The sequence below is a fragment of the Melanotaenia boesemani genome, chromosome 17 (assembly GCF_017639745.1).
Source record: "Melanotaenia boesemani isolate fMelBoe1 chromosome 17, fMelBoe1.pri, whole genome shotgun sequence".
In the NCBI taxonomy this organism is placed as follows: Eukaryota; Metazoa; Chordata; class Actinopteri; order Atheriniformes; family Melanotaeniidae; genus Melanotaenia; species Melanotaenia boesemani.
In genome coordinates, this window is record NC_055698.1 from 28,921,633 (window position 1) to 28,939,190 (window position 17,558).

General features: G+C 40.9%; 1 protein-coding gene across 1 annotated transcript; it reads left to right on the forward strand.

Annotated features, from left to right (window-relative positions):
- Positions 1–8,274: 8,274 nt before the first annotated feature.
- LOC121656629 (major histocompatibility complex class I-related gene protein-like) lies at positions 8,275–13,742 on the forward strand. The gene is made up of 7 exons (XM_042011730.1): positions 8,275–8,427; positions 9,484–9,750; positions 12,013–12,291; positions 12,364–12,663; positions 13,165–13,269; positions 13,364–13,400; positions 13,507–13,742. The coding sequence occupies exons 1-6, from the start codon at positions 8,379–8,381 to the stop codon at positions 13,375–13,377; spliced, it is 1,014 nt and encodes a 337-aa protein (XP_041867664.1). The 5' UTR covers positions 8,275–8,378; the 3' UTR covers positions 13,378–13,400; positions 13,507–13,742.
- The last annotated feature ends 3,816 nt before the right edge of the window (positions 13,743–17,558 follow it).

The following is a 17,558-nucleotide window of genomic DNA, read 5'->3' on the forward strand; positions in this document are numbered from 1 at the left end:
CCCGGGCCGCAGGAACACCGTGTCTTCCCAAGAAAAGAGTGAGTACATCTTCCTGTCAGTGACAGTGGCTTGAAGTGAGGTGCCGGCTGTCGGGCAGGCAGAAAGGGGTGGGGGTATCCCCCAGAGAAACAGAGAACTGCCGTGTGTGAGTTCCCTCTTCTTTACAGGACATTGGTGGGCTAGGCCCTACTATGGAGAAGAGGCGCATGGACACAGGAAGTGTCGGCAAGACCCCGCTCGGAACGCTGCCCGAAGCTGCATACTTGGACAGTACGGAACACCTGAAGGGCCAAGACTAGAAGATGATTCAAATTCTTTTTTTATTTGAATAAACTGTTTGTAAACCTTTTACCTTTTTAGTGTGGCTTTTAACCCTGTTCTCCCCTGATCCGAAAAGAACCCACGGTGGCGGCCTTTATCGGCCACGCTGCCACCTGTGACAATTGATTGTCCATAACGAACACCTTGTTCAGGCATAAGAGTGTCCACATATGCACTTGGCACCTGGACACTCTAGGCTGCAATTCGATGATCAATTTTGTAGTCATATCGTAGCCGACTCATCCCAGCCAAGTGTGAAGCGGCCGAAATGAGTTTTTTCCGCAGGGTGACAGGGCTCTCCCTTAAAGATAGGGTGAGAAGCTCGATGATCCGGAAGGGGCTCAGAGTAGAGTCACTGCTCCTATGCACTAAGAGATATCCAGATGAGGTGGCTCGGGCATCTGGTCAGGATTCCTCCTGGACGCCTCCCTGGTGAGGTGTTCTGGGCATGTCCCACTGAAAAGAGGCCCCAGGAAAGACCCAGGACACGCTGGATGGACTACATCTTGCGGCTGGCCTGGGAACGCCTCGGGATCCCCCCAGATGAGCTGGTGAATGTGGGAGAGGGCAGTCTGGGTTTCCCTACTTAGGCAGCTGCCCCCACGACCTGAAATTGTGAAACTGTTTGAGGGTACTTCAGGGTTCCTTGTGAAGTTTTAAAGAAAGGAGAGTGAGCCAAAAGTTTTACAAAAAGACAATGAGAAAGGTGGCTCGGAAACCTTTTGTTGGGACCAAATGGGGCTAAAATTTAAAGTGGAGCTTGTCATAAAGCAACATGCTGGATAGCTGGATGACACACACCTCTCCAACTACATATACTGGACAGATTCTTGTTAAAACCATACTGGGTTTGAGCACCGAACAGAAACCTCATGACTGGGTAAACTGCTTGCTCCATTGTTTACTTGTGGTAAACAAGCTGTTTTCAGTCCTGGCCAATTGATGAACTGGCTTTTCTTCCTATTCCTACTTTCGAAGAAAATCACCCCCTAGTGAGCAGTTGCTGTAACTGCGTGACGTTAAGGCAGTTTGACCAGCTTGAGTGCACTGTGAAAGATAACTAAACCAAAGGAAGGTGCAGATTTATTGCACCTTTAAAATAATTGTCTTGGATCTTTCTCGCACAATATTAGCTATTTTGGTTTATATGACCACCACTTCATTTGCTGGAGGTAAGTGAGCCTCCAAATGTTGAATATGAACAGTTTTCAAGTTCTGCCAACATGACAGGTAGTCAACTATTCTGCTCTAGTAACAAAGCAAAGTTTAAGACTCCTGCTAGCCAATCATAAAGTAGTGGACTTGGTATTTGTGTTCCGTGGCTGTCAATATTTGTTTTTGTATTTTCTCTCTTCTCCTCACCTTCTCCTCCACACACCCCAACATACAAGGATGAAAAGTACTGGAGCCGGCGTGTGAAGAACAACGAGGCGGCGAAGCACTCGCGGGATGCCCGGCGGCTGAAGGAGAACCAGATCTTGGTTCGCTCCGCCTTTCTGGAGCGGGAGAATGCCGCCCTTCGCCAGGAGGTGGCTGACATGAGGAAAGAGCTGGGCCGTTGCAGGAACATCATCAAGAACGAGAGCCGGCACGGGAACTTTTGAGGCGGAAAGAGATGGAAGAAGATGAAGGAAGAAAGGGGCGGGAGGGGAAGAGGAGATTAGAGAAGGGTACAAGGCAACCCATCAACAGCAGCACTTTAGTTGAAGTGGTGAGGGAGAAGGCTGGTGTAGATCTGCAGTAAGCACTGTGTGACACCGGGCGCAAGCACAAGTGTGTTCAGAGTGTTTTAGTGCGTGCGCTGTGCTTCTGGATGTCATGACAGGAAAGCACAGTGGCACCATCTTTTTTTCCTAGTTTGACTCTCTTTGTACCTGCTGCTTTGCTGAATCCACACAACGTACTGTATCATCACCTTGTGACACCTCGGCAGCTTCCGTCACCCTCGGTGCTGTGCCTACGCCTGATGTCGCACGGCATTTTTTGCAGGTAGTGCGTTCCGGCCGCTGCTCTAGCCAGTTTAAACAGAGTGTTGAATTCACAATATACCAGTGAAATCTTACTTTTTAAACTCAAGGCATGGACACAAGCCAGGAGAGGTCAGATATGTGATTTTTTTTCTATAAATAGGACAAAAAAAAAATGTATATTTTTGAACTTGGCAGGAAGGCAAGACTAGTCTAGCAAAGAGGAGGAGGAGGAAGTAGGTTTTCATCCATTTAAGGATTATTGTATATTTTTCTATTAGCAAATATATTTAGGAGGAGGATTTTGGAGATAATCTTTTGTATATTTTATATAAGGGGTTAGGGATGGGTTGTTAGCTGGACAGTCACGGGGCCACATGATAAAGCGCTTTTTCTCTTAGCTGTTTAATGCTAAAAAACAATTTTCAATGTTACAGAGCTGGTTAGTTGGAGCTGAGGTGTAACAGAGAATGTATCACGGTTGAATCAGGTATTTCACACAGTGCGAGACAAGGCGAGGTATATTAGTAACGATTGTTTTCTGTTTCTTTTGTTTTTTTTTTTTTTTTTTTTTTTTACGGTGGTCTGTGTGCCATATTTTGCTTGACAGATTTGCTCTACCAAGGGAGACATGTTATATTCATGGCTGCCCTTGATATTTTTATTGTAATCTTATTTTCTTTAGTCTTATATGTCAGTGCCGAACCTGACAGGGAGATAGAGGAAGAGAGAGAGAGAGAGAAAAAAAAAAAAAAAAAAAAAAAGGGAGAAAAGGACAGGATTAAAATGTGGAAATAACAGTTGTCTATGCTGCCCAGAACATATTACAAAAAAAAAAAAACAACAACAACATTAACTACCACAGTACTACATGATACCGAAAAAAAGATAGAATGATGATAGTATAAAAAATTACAATAGTCATCAAACGTACCTGCAGATGAACGTACCAACACACAAACATCAGCTACATCTAGTGAGAAGCGGATGGAGAGACGAGCACGTTTGTGAGCATGCAAGTGTTAATATGCATGTGTGGCCATGCAACAGGGAGGAAATGTGTACCCGCAAGGGGGCAGCGATCACGCCGCACCCCGAAGCATCAGCGGGGGACGGGGGAGCCCGAGGCCCCAAAGGCCAAGCAGATCCACAGAGCACCAAGCCCGGGACAGCCAAAGCAGACAGAGCAGCGGCCCACCCGGACCAGAGCAGAGGGGTCCCCAGACCGGAACCCCCGGCGCGACGGGGCAGGGGCACCGGGCAGCCCAGGGCGATGGCGAGCAGGCCCAGCGGGTGCCGGGCGCTGCGGCGCGGGCCGCACGGAGGGCAGGCGCCCCACAGGCCCACCACCCTTTCCCCCCAGCAAAGCCCCACCCAGGAACCCGACGGGGCCTGACCGCCCCAGGCAAAATCACCGTGGGCCACGCCAACCCAACACCAAGGCTAGGCACCCCAGGAACAAGAACATGTCCGCAGGTCCCCCCCCCCCCCCCCCCCCCCCCAAAAAAACAAACAAACAAAAAAAAAAAAAACCTCTTTGCCCCAACCCTTATCCCGGGACACGAGGGTGTAGGAAGACCCCGGCCCCCCTGCCCCCCAGCCTGAGTTGTGTGTGCATGAGTATGGGCTATTTATAATGCAATTAAAAACTGGAAGGAGCCATGAGATGGTGATGGGTCCCACTGCTGCCAGGCAGCAGGACCCCCTCAGGACTCCCTCAGTGTGTGTGAGTGTGTGTTATGTGTGTAGTGCAGTACTGTTAAATGTGGTAGTGTCTAACGTAAATAAAATCGGGGGGAGAGAGGTCACAAAGGGAGGGGATGGCGGAAGGGCCACCTCGGTGGCTCCTTTCCGCCCACCCACAGCCCATGTGCCCATCCCCCCGAGGCCCTAAATGTATATTGATTGTTTTCTGTTTCGAAGGAAGCGAAGGTGAGCTAGAAAGAAGAAACAAAAACTGTTTAAGAATTTTTTTTTTGTTTGCTTTCCTTGTGAGCTTGTTTAAACACTTCAGTTCTTATCTTATTTGATTCCTTGTCCAACTTTAACTATTAATAGAGTTTTTGTTGAAGGTGAAGGGGAAAAACAGAAAAACAGGAAGTAATTAGCCATCAGAACAGGACAGGACATCAGAACAAAAAAAGGGGTGTGCTAAGGCATGACGCGAAGCACACCTGCCGTTGTAAAATCCCTGTAACCCACGGATTCAAGGGGGTTATTGCTTTTATAAAACGGTTACCCTTCATATTGCTTATAAAATATAAATTTAATTAAAGAAACACACACATACACAAAACAATTTAACAATTTAGCAATTGTAAACAATTTACAACGGAACAGGTAAGTTGCGCTCAGAGCTATTGGTTGCTAGGCAACGCTACGCCCGTTGACACTGGCGCAGGAATATTTTGTGATGAGGTCTTACCGGGTCTATGTGTGGGTTACACTCAATTTATCACGGCATGGAACGCTGCTCAGCCAATCACAATTAAGGATGAGAAACACCCGTTTTATAAGGTCAAATAGATACTTCCCTACATCTTGAATGGGAAATTACTGAATCCTGGACAATTAAATGTCATCAGGTTTGTGTTTAGATGTAAAACCCAGTTGTTCATCCCATGGATACGTCTTTGCTCTGCCTCTTAATTAGATGTATTGGGCTCCTTTTCAGACAAATTTTATTATCCACTGATGAGTCCTGGTGAATATTTTTTGGACTTTATCACTTGTCAATTGCTTCCCTATCTTTGGCACTTCTCTTTGTCAAACACACATGGTGAAACAGCCAGAGGTCTATTAACTATTGTAGTCAGCTGATACAGTAGGTTGAAATAAACTAAATCAGGATGTAAAGCACAAGTTTCATTACAATATGCTCACAATACAATACATGCACAGAGGTAAACCACTGTGGGCCCTTAAGCAAGGCTCTTAACACAGGCAACTGCTCACCGGATGGCAAAACATGGCAGCCCACTGCTCTATAGTGCATCTAGAGATGGATAAAATGCAGGGCCACATTTTACAATTAGGATTTATAAAATTCATTCGTTCAATTTTTATACCACTACATCCAATTAAGGGTCGCGAGGAAGCTGGAGCCTATCCCAGCAATTACCAGGCGGGAGGGGGGTACACCCTGGACAGGTCACCAGTCCATCACAGGGGCGACACAGAAAGATAAACGACCACTAATGCTCACTCACAGGGAGAATTTAGAGTGACCAATTAACCTAAAATGCATGTCTTTGGACGATGGGAGTACCCGGAGAGAACATGCAAACTTCACACAGAAAGGACACTGTTTTATTATTATTATTTCATTAATTAATGGAGTTGTTTGGATTTTGGTATCATGGCTTAAAGATTGAATATTTGTTGGTTTTTTAAGCATCTGCATTATAACACTTCTTAATTTTGGTTCAGAACTTATAAATGTTATCTACTCTGCATGGTTGTTTAAATTGTTCTATATTATTTAGTATAATAATAATAAATCTGATACTCATTATGAGTTGGAACTAAACAGTGAGGTAAATCTTTTAAGCCAAACGCAGCAGCGGGACCTTTGGGAGGCACTCCGGCGCTTCTCTACACAGAGATAATATCATCAGAGATGGACTGTTTGTGTCATCGATGTGTCTCATGTTGAACTCGTGCTTTTCCACTGGACACGTGTGTCTATGTGGAAGCGTGTCTTGATGGGTCTCCTTGACTACTGCTATGACTTGCGGGTGTCTCTCGGCGAAACCCCTTGACTAAAGTTATGTAACACACACCAGTCCGATTCATGTGCGCTGTGTGCATGCGTGTGTGTGGGAGGGGAGCGCGTCACCACCTGTGTGCGGTAGGTTGTGTCAGCTGTTGGGCGATGTTGGTGCCACCAGCTTCCCCCTAATCACGCCGCACACCATCTGCCCAAGCTGGTGTCGATACTCTGAGCCAAAGTGTGCTAAGTTAGCCCGGTCCGTGCCGAGCTGTGCCATGACTTTGTGCAGCCATGAGTGATGACTGCTCATGTTAATTATCCATGGTAATTGATTTTTAGAAACAAGCAAGTGCAAATAAGTTGCTGAGCAGGACAGCGATATTGTTGTGCAAATGTGGTGAAAAGGGTTTCACCTTGTCCCCTCTTCTAAATTGCACTTTCCAGGTGCAATCTATTAGCAGTGATTGGGGGACGGAGCTGAGGGCCTGTATATTTAGCAAGAGCTTCCTGGTTGGCGTGCATTCCCTCGGTTCTGGGTGTCCCTGGTGGACCATTAGCGGTCATGGCAGAGGTGGCAGAACGTTAGCTGCTGACACCGTGAGTACCTTGTCGCTTCCATCTGTTAGGTGCTGGCAGTTTTAAGCTCACTTTTGACTTTTTTTGCAGCTGAGTGGACAACTGATCAGGTTGGTGTTACCCTGGGCAGGTTAACCGCAGGAGTCATTTGGCAGCCAGGCAGTAGTGTATCTGCTTAATTCCTCCTCCTGTGGGAACCTATATACGGGTAAGAATCTGGTTCCATTAAGGGTGATCCTCAATTATTAATGTCAGTAACCTGCGTTCGTGGATATGTGTTCCTATAGGCCGACAAACGAGCGCGCACTGAGGAGCATCCAATTCCGGCAGAGGACACTGCTGTTTTGTTCTGGGCTTCTTTTTGTTTTTTACAGTTTAACAGTTGGTCCTGAATGTGTCCTGGGGTAGTGGGTGTGGCACTATAGATGATTACCTGGCATTGCAGCCTGTGTTTTTTTTCACTTATTCAATATTTGCAACTCCCAGGCGGACCACCCACTTGCTGCTTGGGTACACAGTAAAAGGAGACTTAACCTTGAAAATTGTGTTAATTGTGATAATTTACTGATGTGTAAATAATACTAATTATTTTGTGAATTGTGAATCCGTCTGCCCTGGTGCATTGTTCGAGCCTTTGTTTGGGTTTTTTACTGGAGTATCCTGTTGGCATTGTCCATTTTTCTCTGCTGGGTTTAAATGTTAACCGCCACACAATTGTTTCAAGTAATTGTTATCTGAAATTTAAAGTTAAAAAAAAAAAAAAAAAAAAAAAAATTGGTATTAAAATGTAAAAATATTTCAGTACTACGTTTCTTAATGGTAACCTGCTTTTTTTTTTTTTTTTAAATCATTGGAGTACCCTCATGACAGTATCCACTACCCAGGGCAGTGGTTTTTCCCTTCAGGTCAGAAATAGCACATTTGCTAACAAGTGGAAAAAGCAAGTGAGAGAGGTGACCAAATCTTCACATTTTTCGGGCCTTGTACACAGGCTATGAGGACACGTAATATGGGACCTTTTAAAATAAAAATAACTAAAGCTATGGACAGTAGGGGGAAGCATATTACCATAAAGCAGTGGTGCTGGTGTCCACTGCTTATGAAAAGAAACTAGAACATTTACATTTCTAGAGGCCAGATAGGATAGGACTTCTTTTAGTTTGTCTTTGTGCAACCTTTTATATTTAAAATTTGCCGCCTGTATGGAGAGAAAATTGACTCAAGGAAGGTAGGCGGATTGATTCCAGGCTTCTACTGACTACATGCCGAAGTGTCCTTGGGCAAGACACTTAACCCCACGTTGCCTCCCGATGTGCCTATCGGGGTGTGAATGTGTGTGTGAATGGGTGAATGTGATAAGTAGTGTAAAGCGCTTTGAGTGGTCAAACTGACTGGAAAAAGCGCTATATAAGTACAAGTCCATTTACCATTTACCATTTAATGACATGTTAACAAAAAATATATCAAATGTAAAACAATTAAATGAAAAATACTTTGTATGACTAACAAATGCACAAAGTTAACAATCCAAATTAGTTTTTCCTTCTTACTATTAAAAGTATTTCCTGGTGATCATGTTAAAGGAGTGTTGTGGTTTGTTCAACATAAAATTGCAGAAGATCCAGAAGCTCGTCTCTCTTCTGTTTAGTCTTGTTGAATACTTGCCAGGACCAATGTGACAGCACTGTGGAGGTATGAGGCGGGGCCAGTGCAGCGTCTACGTCTTCAAATAGTTTTCTAATACTCTGAGTCTTACCCAAGTCAGTCGGCTCTGCTCAAACTTATATTTCTACTTTAACAAAATGAAGATTTTATTTGTGATCCTCATTTTCTGTCAAGTTGTTTCTTCAGGTAAGAACACTAGATTAAACTCCTGTTTTTAATGTCTTTTGTTTTTCACTGTCAGAGCAGCTCGTTAGTTTCAGTTTCACTACTAAATGTCAAAGTGTGTTATTGGACAGAGTTTTTTCTATTTTAGACCGACTTTTTTAAATTTGAGTTATTAGTCTTTTCCATCTATTTCAGTGCATCACAAAATATTTTCAGTAGCTGCTGACTATAATTCTGTAGCTATAATCTTCTGGGTTACATCATTATCATATCAGATTGTTGAGCAAACTTTGGCATTGGAAAATGCGAACTTTAATGGCGGTGGTATTTTACAACTTTCCTGTTGGTCATTTTCCTTTGTTTTTGTGAACATTTCTGTCATAAAAGACAAGACACTGGTCACGAGGAAAAAATAAAAAAATAAATGGTGATATGGCAGTGTGCACCAAGTAAATGGTCCATTTGGCATCTGGATGGGGAAACATGAAGGCTGAATGAACTGTCACCCATCACAGGACATTATGGTGACAGTAATTGAGGTCTTTTTTGTCGTCGTAAACCAGGGATGTCCAGCTTGAGGGCTGTAATCCTGCAGGTTTTTTATGTTTCCCTGCTCCAACACACCTGACTTAAATTAATGAGTCATTGTCCATGATTTCATAGGCTGTTAGATCCATTTAATTTGAGTCTGATGTGTTGGAGCAGTGATACATTAAAAGCTTAAGGACAGCGACCCTTGAGGACCAACTTTGGACGCCCCTGTAACAATTAACACTGCATTCAATATCAATACCACTTCATCCATTAAGGGTTGTGGGAAAGCTGGAGCCAATCCCAGCATAGGATGAGAGGCAGGGTACACCTTGGACAGGTCACCAGTCCATCGCAGGACCAACACCAAACACTCATATATAACATATAAAATTAGACTAAAAAGCAATGGATACAGCTTTGTAATATATAGTTTTAATTCCCAGCACAATTTAAAGTAGTTTTATTTGATTTGAATCAATCAACAAATCAATTAACCCTGAAATACACTAAATATAAAAGCTGAAATCCTTCTTTCCCCTGCAGTGAAATACGCCCTGAAATATTCCCTTACCGGCACTTCTGGAATCCCAGAGTTTCCAAAGTTTGTGGCTGCTGCAACAGTAAATGAAGTTCAGGTGGTTTACTGCGACAGCAGCATCTACACAGCTGAACCCAAACAGGACTGGATGAGGAAATTGTTTAGGGATGACCCCCAGCACCTCAAGTGGTATTCTGAAACATGTCTTCACTATCAGGATTTCTTCAGGACCAACATTGATGACCTGCGGCGTCGTTTAAATGAAACTAGAGGTAATGTGTGATATTACCTGTTTAACTGTTCACACAGTCAGCTTCTCATCCTAAAGTTTTTTTTCAGTTCTTTCAAACTGGAAAGAATTTCAGGCTTGAAAGCTGTTGTTGGAGCAACCATTTACAGGGGACAATGAGCCAGAAAAACCTAAGAAAACAAGTTAAGCTGTCCTGAGCTTGGACATAAATGTAGTTGATAGATTTTGCATTCACACATGTATGCTCTGTCCTCAAAGGATGTCACCATAATACTGCAGAATCTTGGATATTGTTGAGTAGTTTCCTGAGATAATACTGGAATATTCTTTGACACTGTTAACGATATTGTCCGGCTGCTCACATTCACTCTCATTTTCATATTTGTTTATATAAATCCCTGTTATTACAGCTGTGTTAACTTATCATAAAATATAATCATTTAAAACTGGCAGCTACAAGAAATTATGGAATTGAATTATCTCCTTTTATTTAATTAATCATGGTTTACTGTCTACTATTTTAAACAAGATATTAAAGGAAAGGTTGAAGGTCCTTTCCTAGGTAATCACCTAATTTAACTGGCTTTTATTGTGGCTTCTTCTTAAAAACTTCCAGGTCATCTTATTTAGTAAGGAGCCTTCTTTAGCAAAATTCTTTGCGTTGTCGTATAGAGGGGAAAGGGGGAAAGGTGAAGACAATTCTAAGGGCCTTCTGCCCATTCGGGCCCACACACATCCCAGGATCTATGACTACTTTAATATGCATAGATATAACTAATATATATTAATACTAATGCATCTGAGTTAACCCTCTGGTGCATGAATTATTACAAAACAATACCGCATTTTTTCAAATAAAATGTTTTACTTCTACAGACATGCACATTGATGTTTTTCTGTTTTTTAATCTTATTTCAACTATTTCAGGCCGCATCCTGCAGGGTTTGGCAAAACCGAGCAGAAGGATTTTGCTGTTCTTAAATAGGAAGACCTTGATCATGTTCCTGATCATGTGACTTGGGTCAAGGTGTTTTGTGTTGGCATTATTTTTGGTGAATTAAATGTTGGCAAAGGTGTATTCCTGTAGGGAGATTAAAAAATTATTTTAAGTTGATTCAGATATACACTGTCACTTGTTTTTGTATTTTTTATTTTTTTTCATTTGGGTACTAGTGGAAGGGGCTTATAGTATAAAAAGAGGAATCCTCACTGTGATGTGGGTTGTTGTGTTGGGATGGACAACAAGGAGGTAACAATCCCTCAGGATCTGTGTAAACTGGAATTGAATCTGGCCTAGGTGAACCCTGTTGATTACTTATTGTCACAGAAGGTGAGCAAATAAACTTCACAAGCATTTTACGTCTTTCGCTTGTCTGAGTTTCTTCCACTCTGAGAAGGAAATGGAAAGGACCCTGTGACATTGATTGTTCACAATAAAATACCCACTATATATTGAGTGTTTGTTGAAAATGTATTTGCAATCAGACAGGTAATAACTTGGTTTAAGCAGTTATGGGTACATAATTATAAATCATAACATATAATTCTACTCCTACATTGTTAAGAAGAAAACAAATTGGATTACATCAGGCACCGTCAAGAACACTGAAAAACAACATAATACACAGATGTAAAAAAGTGACAACAATCCTGGGGTAGAGGGGCCCATGGCCATATTCTTTCTGGGGCCCAGAATTCCTAGCAACTTCCCTGCCTGTCAGAGAAGGATCCCACAAAATAAAGGCTACAAAGAACATTCATACAACTTCAATGATTTGAGGATAAATTGGGTTTTTGAGGTTTTTCAGCCACTTCAAATGGTAACAAACCCTCATATTGAGTAAACTGAAAACTAGAGTCTCTGGTTCCAAGCAGCTAGCATTAGCACCCAAGCTGAAAAACAAACTTCTTGATTTGATCTCTAATTCATCTCTTAAATGGGACAATTTGTCTCTTTTTATGTCCCCATTTGTTTTCAATAATGCATTTGTTTCTATACTTAAGGTAAATAAAACATAATAGAATTTCTAGTGTTGGAGTGAACCAGCTAATGTTTGCAACATGATGTATTCATCTTTATCATCATAAATCTTTTGTACTGTTTCTTTAATCACCCTAAACTGACTAAAATCTGCTGTGGTGATGTCATGATGTTTTCCTGACTCCTAAGTAAAAAAAAATGTGATATTTTCCTTTTGGAAACCCTAAAAATTAACTGTAACTAATTACACTGTGTTTGCTGGAATTTGGCAGGTTTGCTTCAATCCTTCTCTCTGTCTCCCAGGTCTGCAAATCTTACAGAAGATGGATGGCTGCTCATGGGATGATGAAACTGGAGAAATCAAAGGGTTTAATCAGTACGGCTACGACGGTGAAGACTTCATATCTTTGGACCTGCAGACACTGACATGGACTGCTCATGTAAAGCAGGCTGATATCATTAAACAGAAATGGGATGCTGACAAGGCCAGATTAGAAAACAATAAAGAATATTACATCAGCTTGTGTCCTGAGCTGCTAAAGAAGTATTTGAACTATGGGAAGAACTCTCTGCAGAGAACAGGTAAATTAACTGACACTTGTTTAGTTTTGTTTATGACCATGACAACTGGTCATCATCATTTTGTTTTTGCAGAGCGTCCCTCGGTGTCCATCCTCCAGAAGAGTCCCTCTTCTTTAGTCACCTGCCACGCCACAGGTTTCTACCCAGACACAGCTGACTTGTACTGGAGAAAAGATGGATATGGGTTTCATGAGGGTGTGGACAAAGGAGAAATCCTCCCCAACCCTGATGGGACCTTCCAGATGAGTACTGAGCTTAATATTTCATTAATTTCACCTGAAGAGTGGAGGAAGTATGACTGTACGTTTCAGCTGTCTGGTGTAGAAGATGTCATTACCAAACTGGAAGAAACGGTGATCAGGACAAACTATGGTAAGACAGGATCAGAAATTATACCTATCTGTGTTCCATTCATTCAACCACAGTCAGTATTTCTGGGCTTGAGCTCCTGAACTTTTCCCACATGGAGGTCTTTAGATGTGTACAGCCAAAGCCAGACCAAACATCATTGGTCACAACTACAATTAGACATTAAGTAAACAGCATAAAGCCAGACATAAAAAAATAAATCTTGTTTCTTGGCTGCTAATTCATTATTTGCATATAACAAAACCAAAGATTCAGAGGCAGTTTGATGCACCATTTTGCAGTTTATAATAAAGCTGTATAAAGTTTTACTTTTTCACCCCACGGGTTTTAGGCAATATAGTTTCTTCCTGGAAATTTGAAAGAAAAACAATGATTCAGCATCTGCCAACAGAGAAAATAAGAAAATATATATGTACATCTCACCCAAAAATAATATTCAAACCTTTAAATTTTACATTTTATTGCTGTTTATGACTGAACCCTTTTCTTCTTGGACCTTCTCAGTTCCACCTTCAACGTTTCCAGTCGGTCCTGTTGTTGGAGCTGTGGTGGTATTACTTGTTCTCCTCCTGGTAGTTGCTGTTATTCTCTTTTTAAAGAAAAGAAATGGTGAGGAAAAACAAATTCTTTCTGACACAGAAACTGAAGTACATGCTGACAGGTATATCATATGTAACGTTAAATTAATGTTTTATTTTTACAGTATCAATCATCTGATTAGTATTCCACCTTGTAAGACGGTGAGTTTTCTTACTTTATATTCATCAGATTATTCTGTATTTGTGTAATAACTGACTGATATTGTCTTCTCTATAACAGGAATGATATGACCATTTGTCTTGACAGGTGACACGTTTTTTCTAACAGCAGTCTGTGAATATTAAAGTGCTGAACACCATCCATGAATCCTAGCACTCCTGCACTGAGTGTACTGCAACAACCTCTTTACCCCTAACTTCTCTAAGCTCTTTGAGTATTGTTGAACTACAAAATGTGAATAATGTACAGAACAAATCAGTAAAGTTATTATAATCTTTTATATTGTAAATAAAATTGGCTCCACTGAGTCCAGTGTTGTTATATTAGGGAGTCACTGTGTTTTTTCATTTTAAGAAATAAGAAAAAATGCTCAACCTTCGGAAACATGGGTCAAATAATCTTGAATATTTTCCAGAAACTAATGGCAGTTTAATACAAAACAGCAAGAAAAAGATATGGTGTTTAAATCAGCTCAGCGTAAACCACGGTTATGGTGTAAATGAAGGACAACATATTAGTGCTGTAGTATGCATAGTTAAAGCAATTGATATAGTGAATATAAGTTTGTCAAGATCAGTTAAGGAGTGTAGTAATTACATTCAGCACAAGGAAAAATGTGGAAACAGACATCCCACAGAGTATGAGTGCAATTGTCTTTGCAAAGCCTTTGTGGACTTGGATCTATCACGTTAAATATCAAGGGACTGCATATGATGTGCATTCAAGTAAGTCAAAACTTTCAGACACACAGTCAAGTAAGCTGTCATTCTCCAGCCATGCCAGATTGGAAATGTTAAAGAGTCATATCAGTAGCTTAAAATAATCATAATTTATGGAAAATGATCATACATATGCAATTTCCGTCCTGACGTTGCTTAGGGCCGCAAGCTTCAATAAAACTTTATAAAAGACTGTGCAGATTACAGCCTATGAAGTAGTTTTAGTTTTAAAGATTGTAACAGAAGAGTTCAAAAGAAGCACAGAACAGCATCTCTACTCGCATAGAGCACATGAGCTCCAGACCTGCACTGAACAGCTCATAATATCAGTCATACTCAATTATCTTCTATAAGGTTACTCTTGACCCATCAGGTGCTGCTTCATCAATATTATGAGGTGTACTTTGTTAATGCTTTAGGAAAAAATATCAAATGCTCTAAATCGGCAATTTCTGTCTGGGATTAATAAAGGATTCCGATTAGTTCTTTATATCAACATATCACTATAAACCCTTATTACTTCCAAATAACTACAGTATATTTGACCTGAACTAAAACTGCACATGACTGTATTCTAACACAAACATACAACAAAAATAACAGATTATACTTAACCATTTTACTGAACGACCTGAAAACCTGTGCTGAGGACAGAACAGAAAAAAAAACAGGCTCTACAACATTTTGCAATGGTGTATTTAAGATAAACCACTAAATGGTCTGAGGATGTCATTGCAATTTATTTATTTGGTTGTTTGTTTGCTTATTTATTTGTAGTTAAAGGTGCAGCGTGTAACAAAATTAAAGGTCAATGATAGAAAAAAGTAAATATATAATTAAAAACTCCCAAATGAACAAACAACTGTGTGAGAAGTGAGAACCCTCAGAGCTTTGAAAGTGCTTGACAAACACTAGGCAAGGCAAGGCAGTTTATTTGTATAGCACATTTCATGTACAGGACAATTCAAAGTGCTTTACATAAAGCAAAGAGATTACAGATATTTAGAACACTAAAAGGCATCAACACATAATCACAATAAAATAATAAATTACACTAAAATGATTAAAAGCAAGATAAGTTAAAAAAGTTACCGTGCAGATTTCATGCATAGGCACATGAGAAAAGAAATGTTTTTAACCTGGATTTAAAAATGTCTACATTTGGTGAAAGTTTAATCTCCACTGGCAGTTTGTTCCACTTGTTTGCAGCATAACAGCTAAATGCTGCTTCTCCATGTTCAGTCTGGACTCTGGTCTGGACTAGTTGACCAGAGTCTTTGGATCTAAGAGCTCTGCTAGGTTTATATTCTCTGAACATATCACAGATGTATTCAGGGCCTAAACCATTCTGGGATTTGTAAACAAGCAGATGGGTTTTAAAATCTATTCTGTGACTGACTGGAAGCCAGTGTAAAGATTTCGAAACTGATGTGATGTGTTCAGATCTCTTAGTCCTGGTTAAAACTCTAGCAGCAGTGTTCTGGATGAGCTGCAGATGTTTAATGCTCTTTTTAGGAAGTCCTGTTAAAAGACCATTACAGTAATTCAGCCTGCTGGAGATGAACGCATGAATGAGTTTCTCTTGGTCTTTCTTGGAGCCTAAATTTTTAATTCTGTTGATGTTTCTGAGCTGGTAAAAAGCTTCTTAGTGAAGCTTTGATGTGGCTGCTGAAAGTCAGATCTGAGTCTATCAACACTCCAAGGTTACGAACTTGGTCGGTGATTTTAAGAGCCCGAGTCTCCAGGTGTTTGCCAATGCTGACCCTCTTCTCTTTGCTACCAAACAGAATAATCTCAGTTTTGTCTTCATTTAATTGTAGAAAATTCTCCCTCATCCAGGTGTTTATTTCCTCCAGACACTGACACAATAAGTCTATTGGATTGCAGTCATCTGTTGACAGAGACACATAAAGTTGTGTATCATCTGCATAACTTTGATAACTAATGCTATAGTTCTGTAATATTTTACCCAAAGGGAGCATATACAAGTTGAACAGAAGAGGTCCAAGGACTGACCCCTGGGGGACTCCACAAGTCATGGCCACTCGCTCGGATTCATAGCTGCTGATCGTAACAAAATAACTCCGGCCTTCTAAATAGGACCTGAACCAGTTAAGGACCGCTCCAGAAAGTCCAACCCAGTTTCCCGGCCTGTGTAACAGGATTCTGTGATCTACAGTATCAAACACAGCACTAAAATCCAACAGAACCAGGACTGATACTTGACCAGAATCAGTATTCAACCTAATGTCATTTAACACTTTGACCAGAGCTGTTTCAGTGCTGTGATGAGGTCGGAAGCCGGACTGAAATTTATCAAGATTTCCACTTTCATTTAAAAAGTCATTAAACTGGTGAAATACAACTTTCTCAATAATCTTGGAAACAAAAGAGAGGTTAGAGACAGGTCTATAGTTGTTCATTATAGAGGCGTCTAGAGTCCTTTTCTTTAGGAGTGGCTTAATAGCAGCTATCTTTAGTGACTTGGGAAAAATGCCTGATGCCAGCGAGCTGTTAACTATCAGTAGGAAATCACTTTCTACTGAGGTAAAAACTGTTTTTAAAAAGTCGGATGGTATCATGTCCAGAGTGCATGTTGTTGATTTCAAATGCCAAACTGTTTCTTGTAGGATTTTTAAATCAGCCATTTTAAATTGCAACATAACATCAGAATTATTTCCGGGTTTTAGAGACAGACTAGTTTTTTTGTGTGACTCTGTGGAATTAATATTTTGCCTAATTGTTTTAATTTTTTGGCTAAAAAAGTTGGCAAATTGGTTGCATTTCTCAGTGGAAAGGAGCTCTGGGCTTATCTGTGTAGGAGGATAAGTAAGTTTTTCAATCATAGCAAACAGAGTGCGAGAATTGTTGACATTCCTGTTAATCATTCCAGATAAATGCAGCTCTCTGGCCTTCCACAGCTCATTGTTATAGTTCCGCGGGCTTATTTTGTACAGCTCATAGTGAATTTGAAGTTTATTTTTCTGCCATTTCCGCTCAGTTTTTCTGCATTCTCTTTTTAGGCTGGTAACCACAGTGGTGTTTCTCCACGGTGTTTTCTGTTTGCTCAAGTTGCTCTTGATTCTTATCGGTGCAAAACATTATCCATTACATTCAAGACTTTCAGATTGAAATTATCCAGGAGTCCATCAACTGACTCTGCACTGGTTGTTGGTAACATAGCTATGGCCTCCACAAACTTAGCACTTGTTCTTTCATTAATGTACCTCTTCCTAACGGAGAAGCAGGTTGGTTGAACATTCTGAGTGATCAGTAATTCAAACAAAATACAAAAATGGTCAGACAAGGCCGAGTCAGTGACAGCAACAGAAGAAATATCAACACCCTTTGAAATAATCAGGTCCAGAATGTGACCTCGAATGTGGGTCGGTTCTTTTACATGTTGCCACAAACATGTCC

Excerpts from the sequence above, each read along its gene's own strand:
- LOC121656629 (XM_042011730.1), top strand. The coding sequence starts at position 8,379 with ATGAAGATTTTATTTGTGATCCTCATTTTCTGTCAAGTTGTTTCTTCA. Across the intron at positions 12,292-12,363 it reads GAACTCTCTGCAGAGAACAG|AGCGTCCCTCGGTGTCCATC; the intron begins GTAAATTAACTG and ends TTGTTTTTGCAG. Across the intron at positions 12,664-13,164 it reads GGTGATCAGGACAAACTATG|TTCCACCTTCAACGTTTCCA; the intron begins GTAAGACAGGAT and ends GGACCTTCTCAG.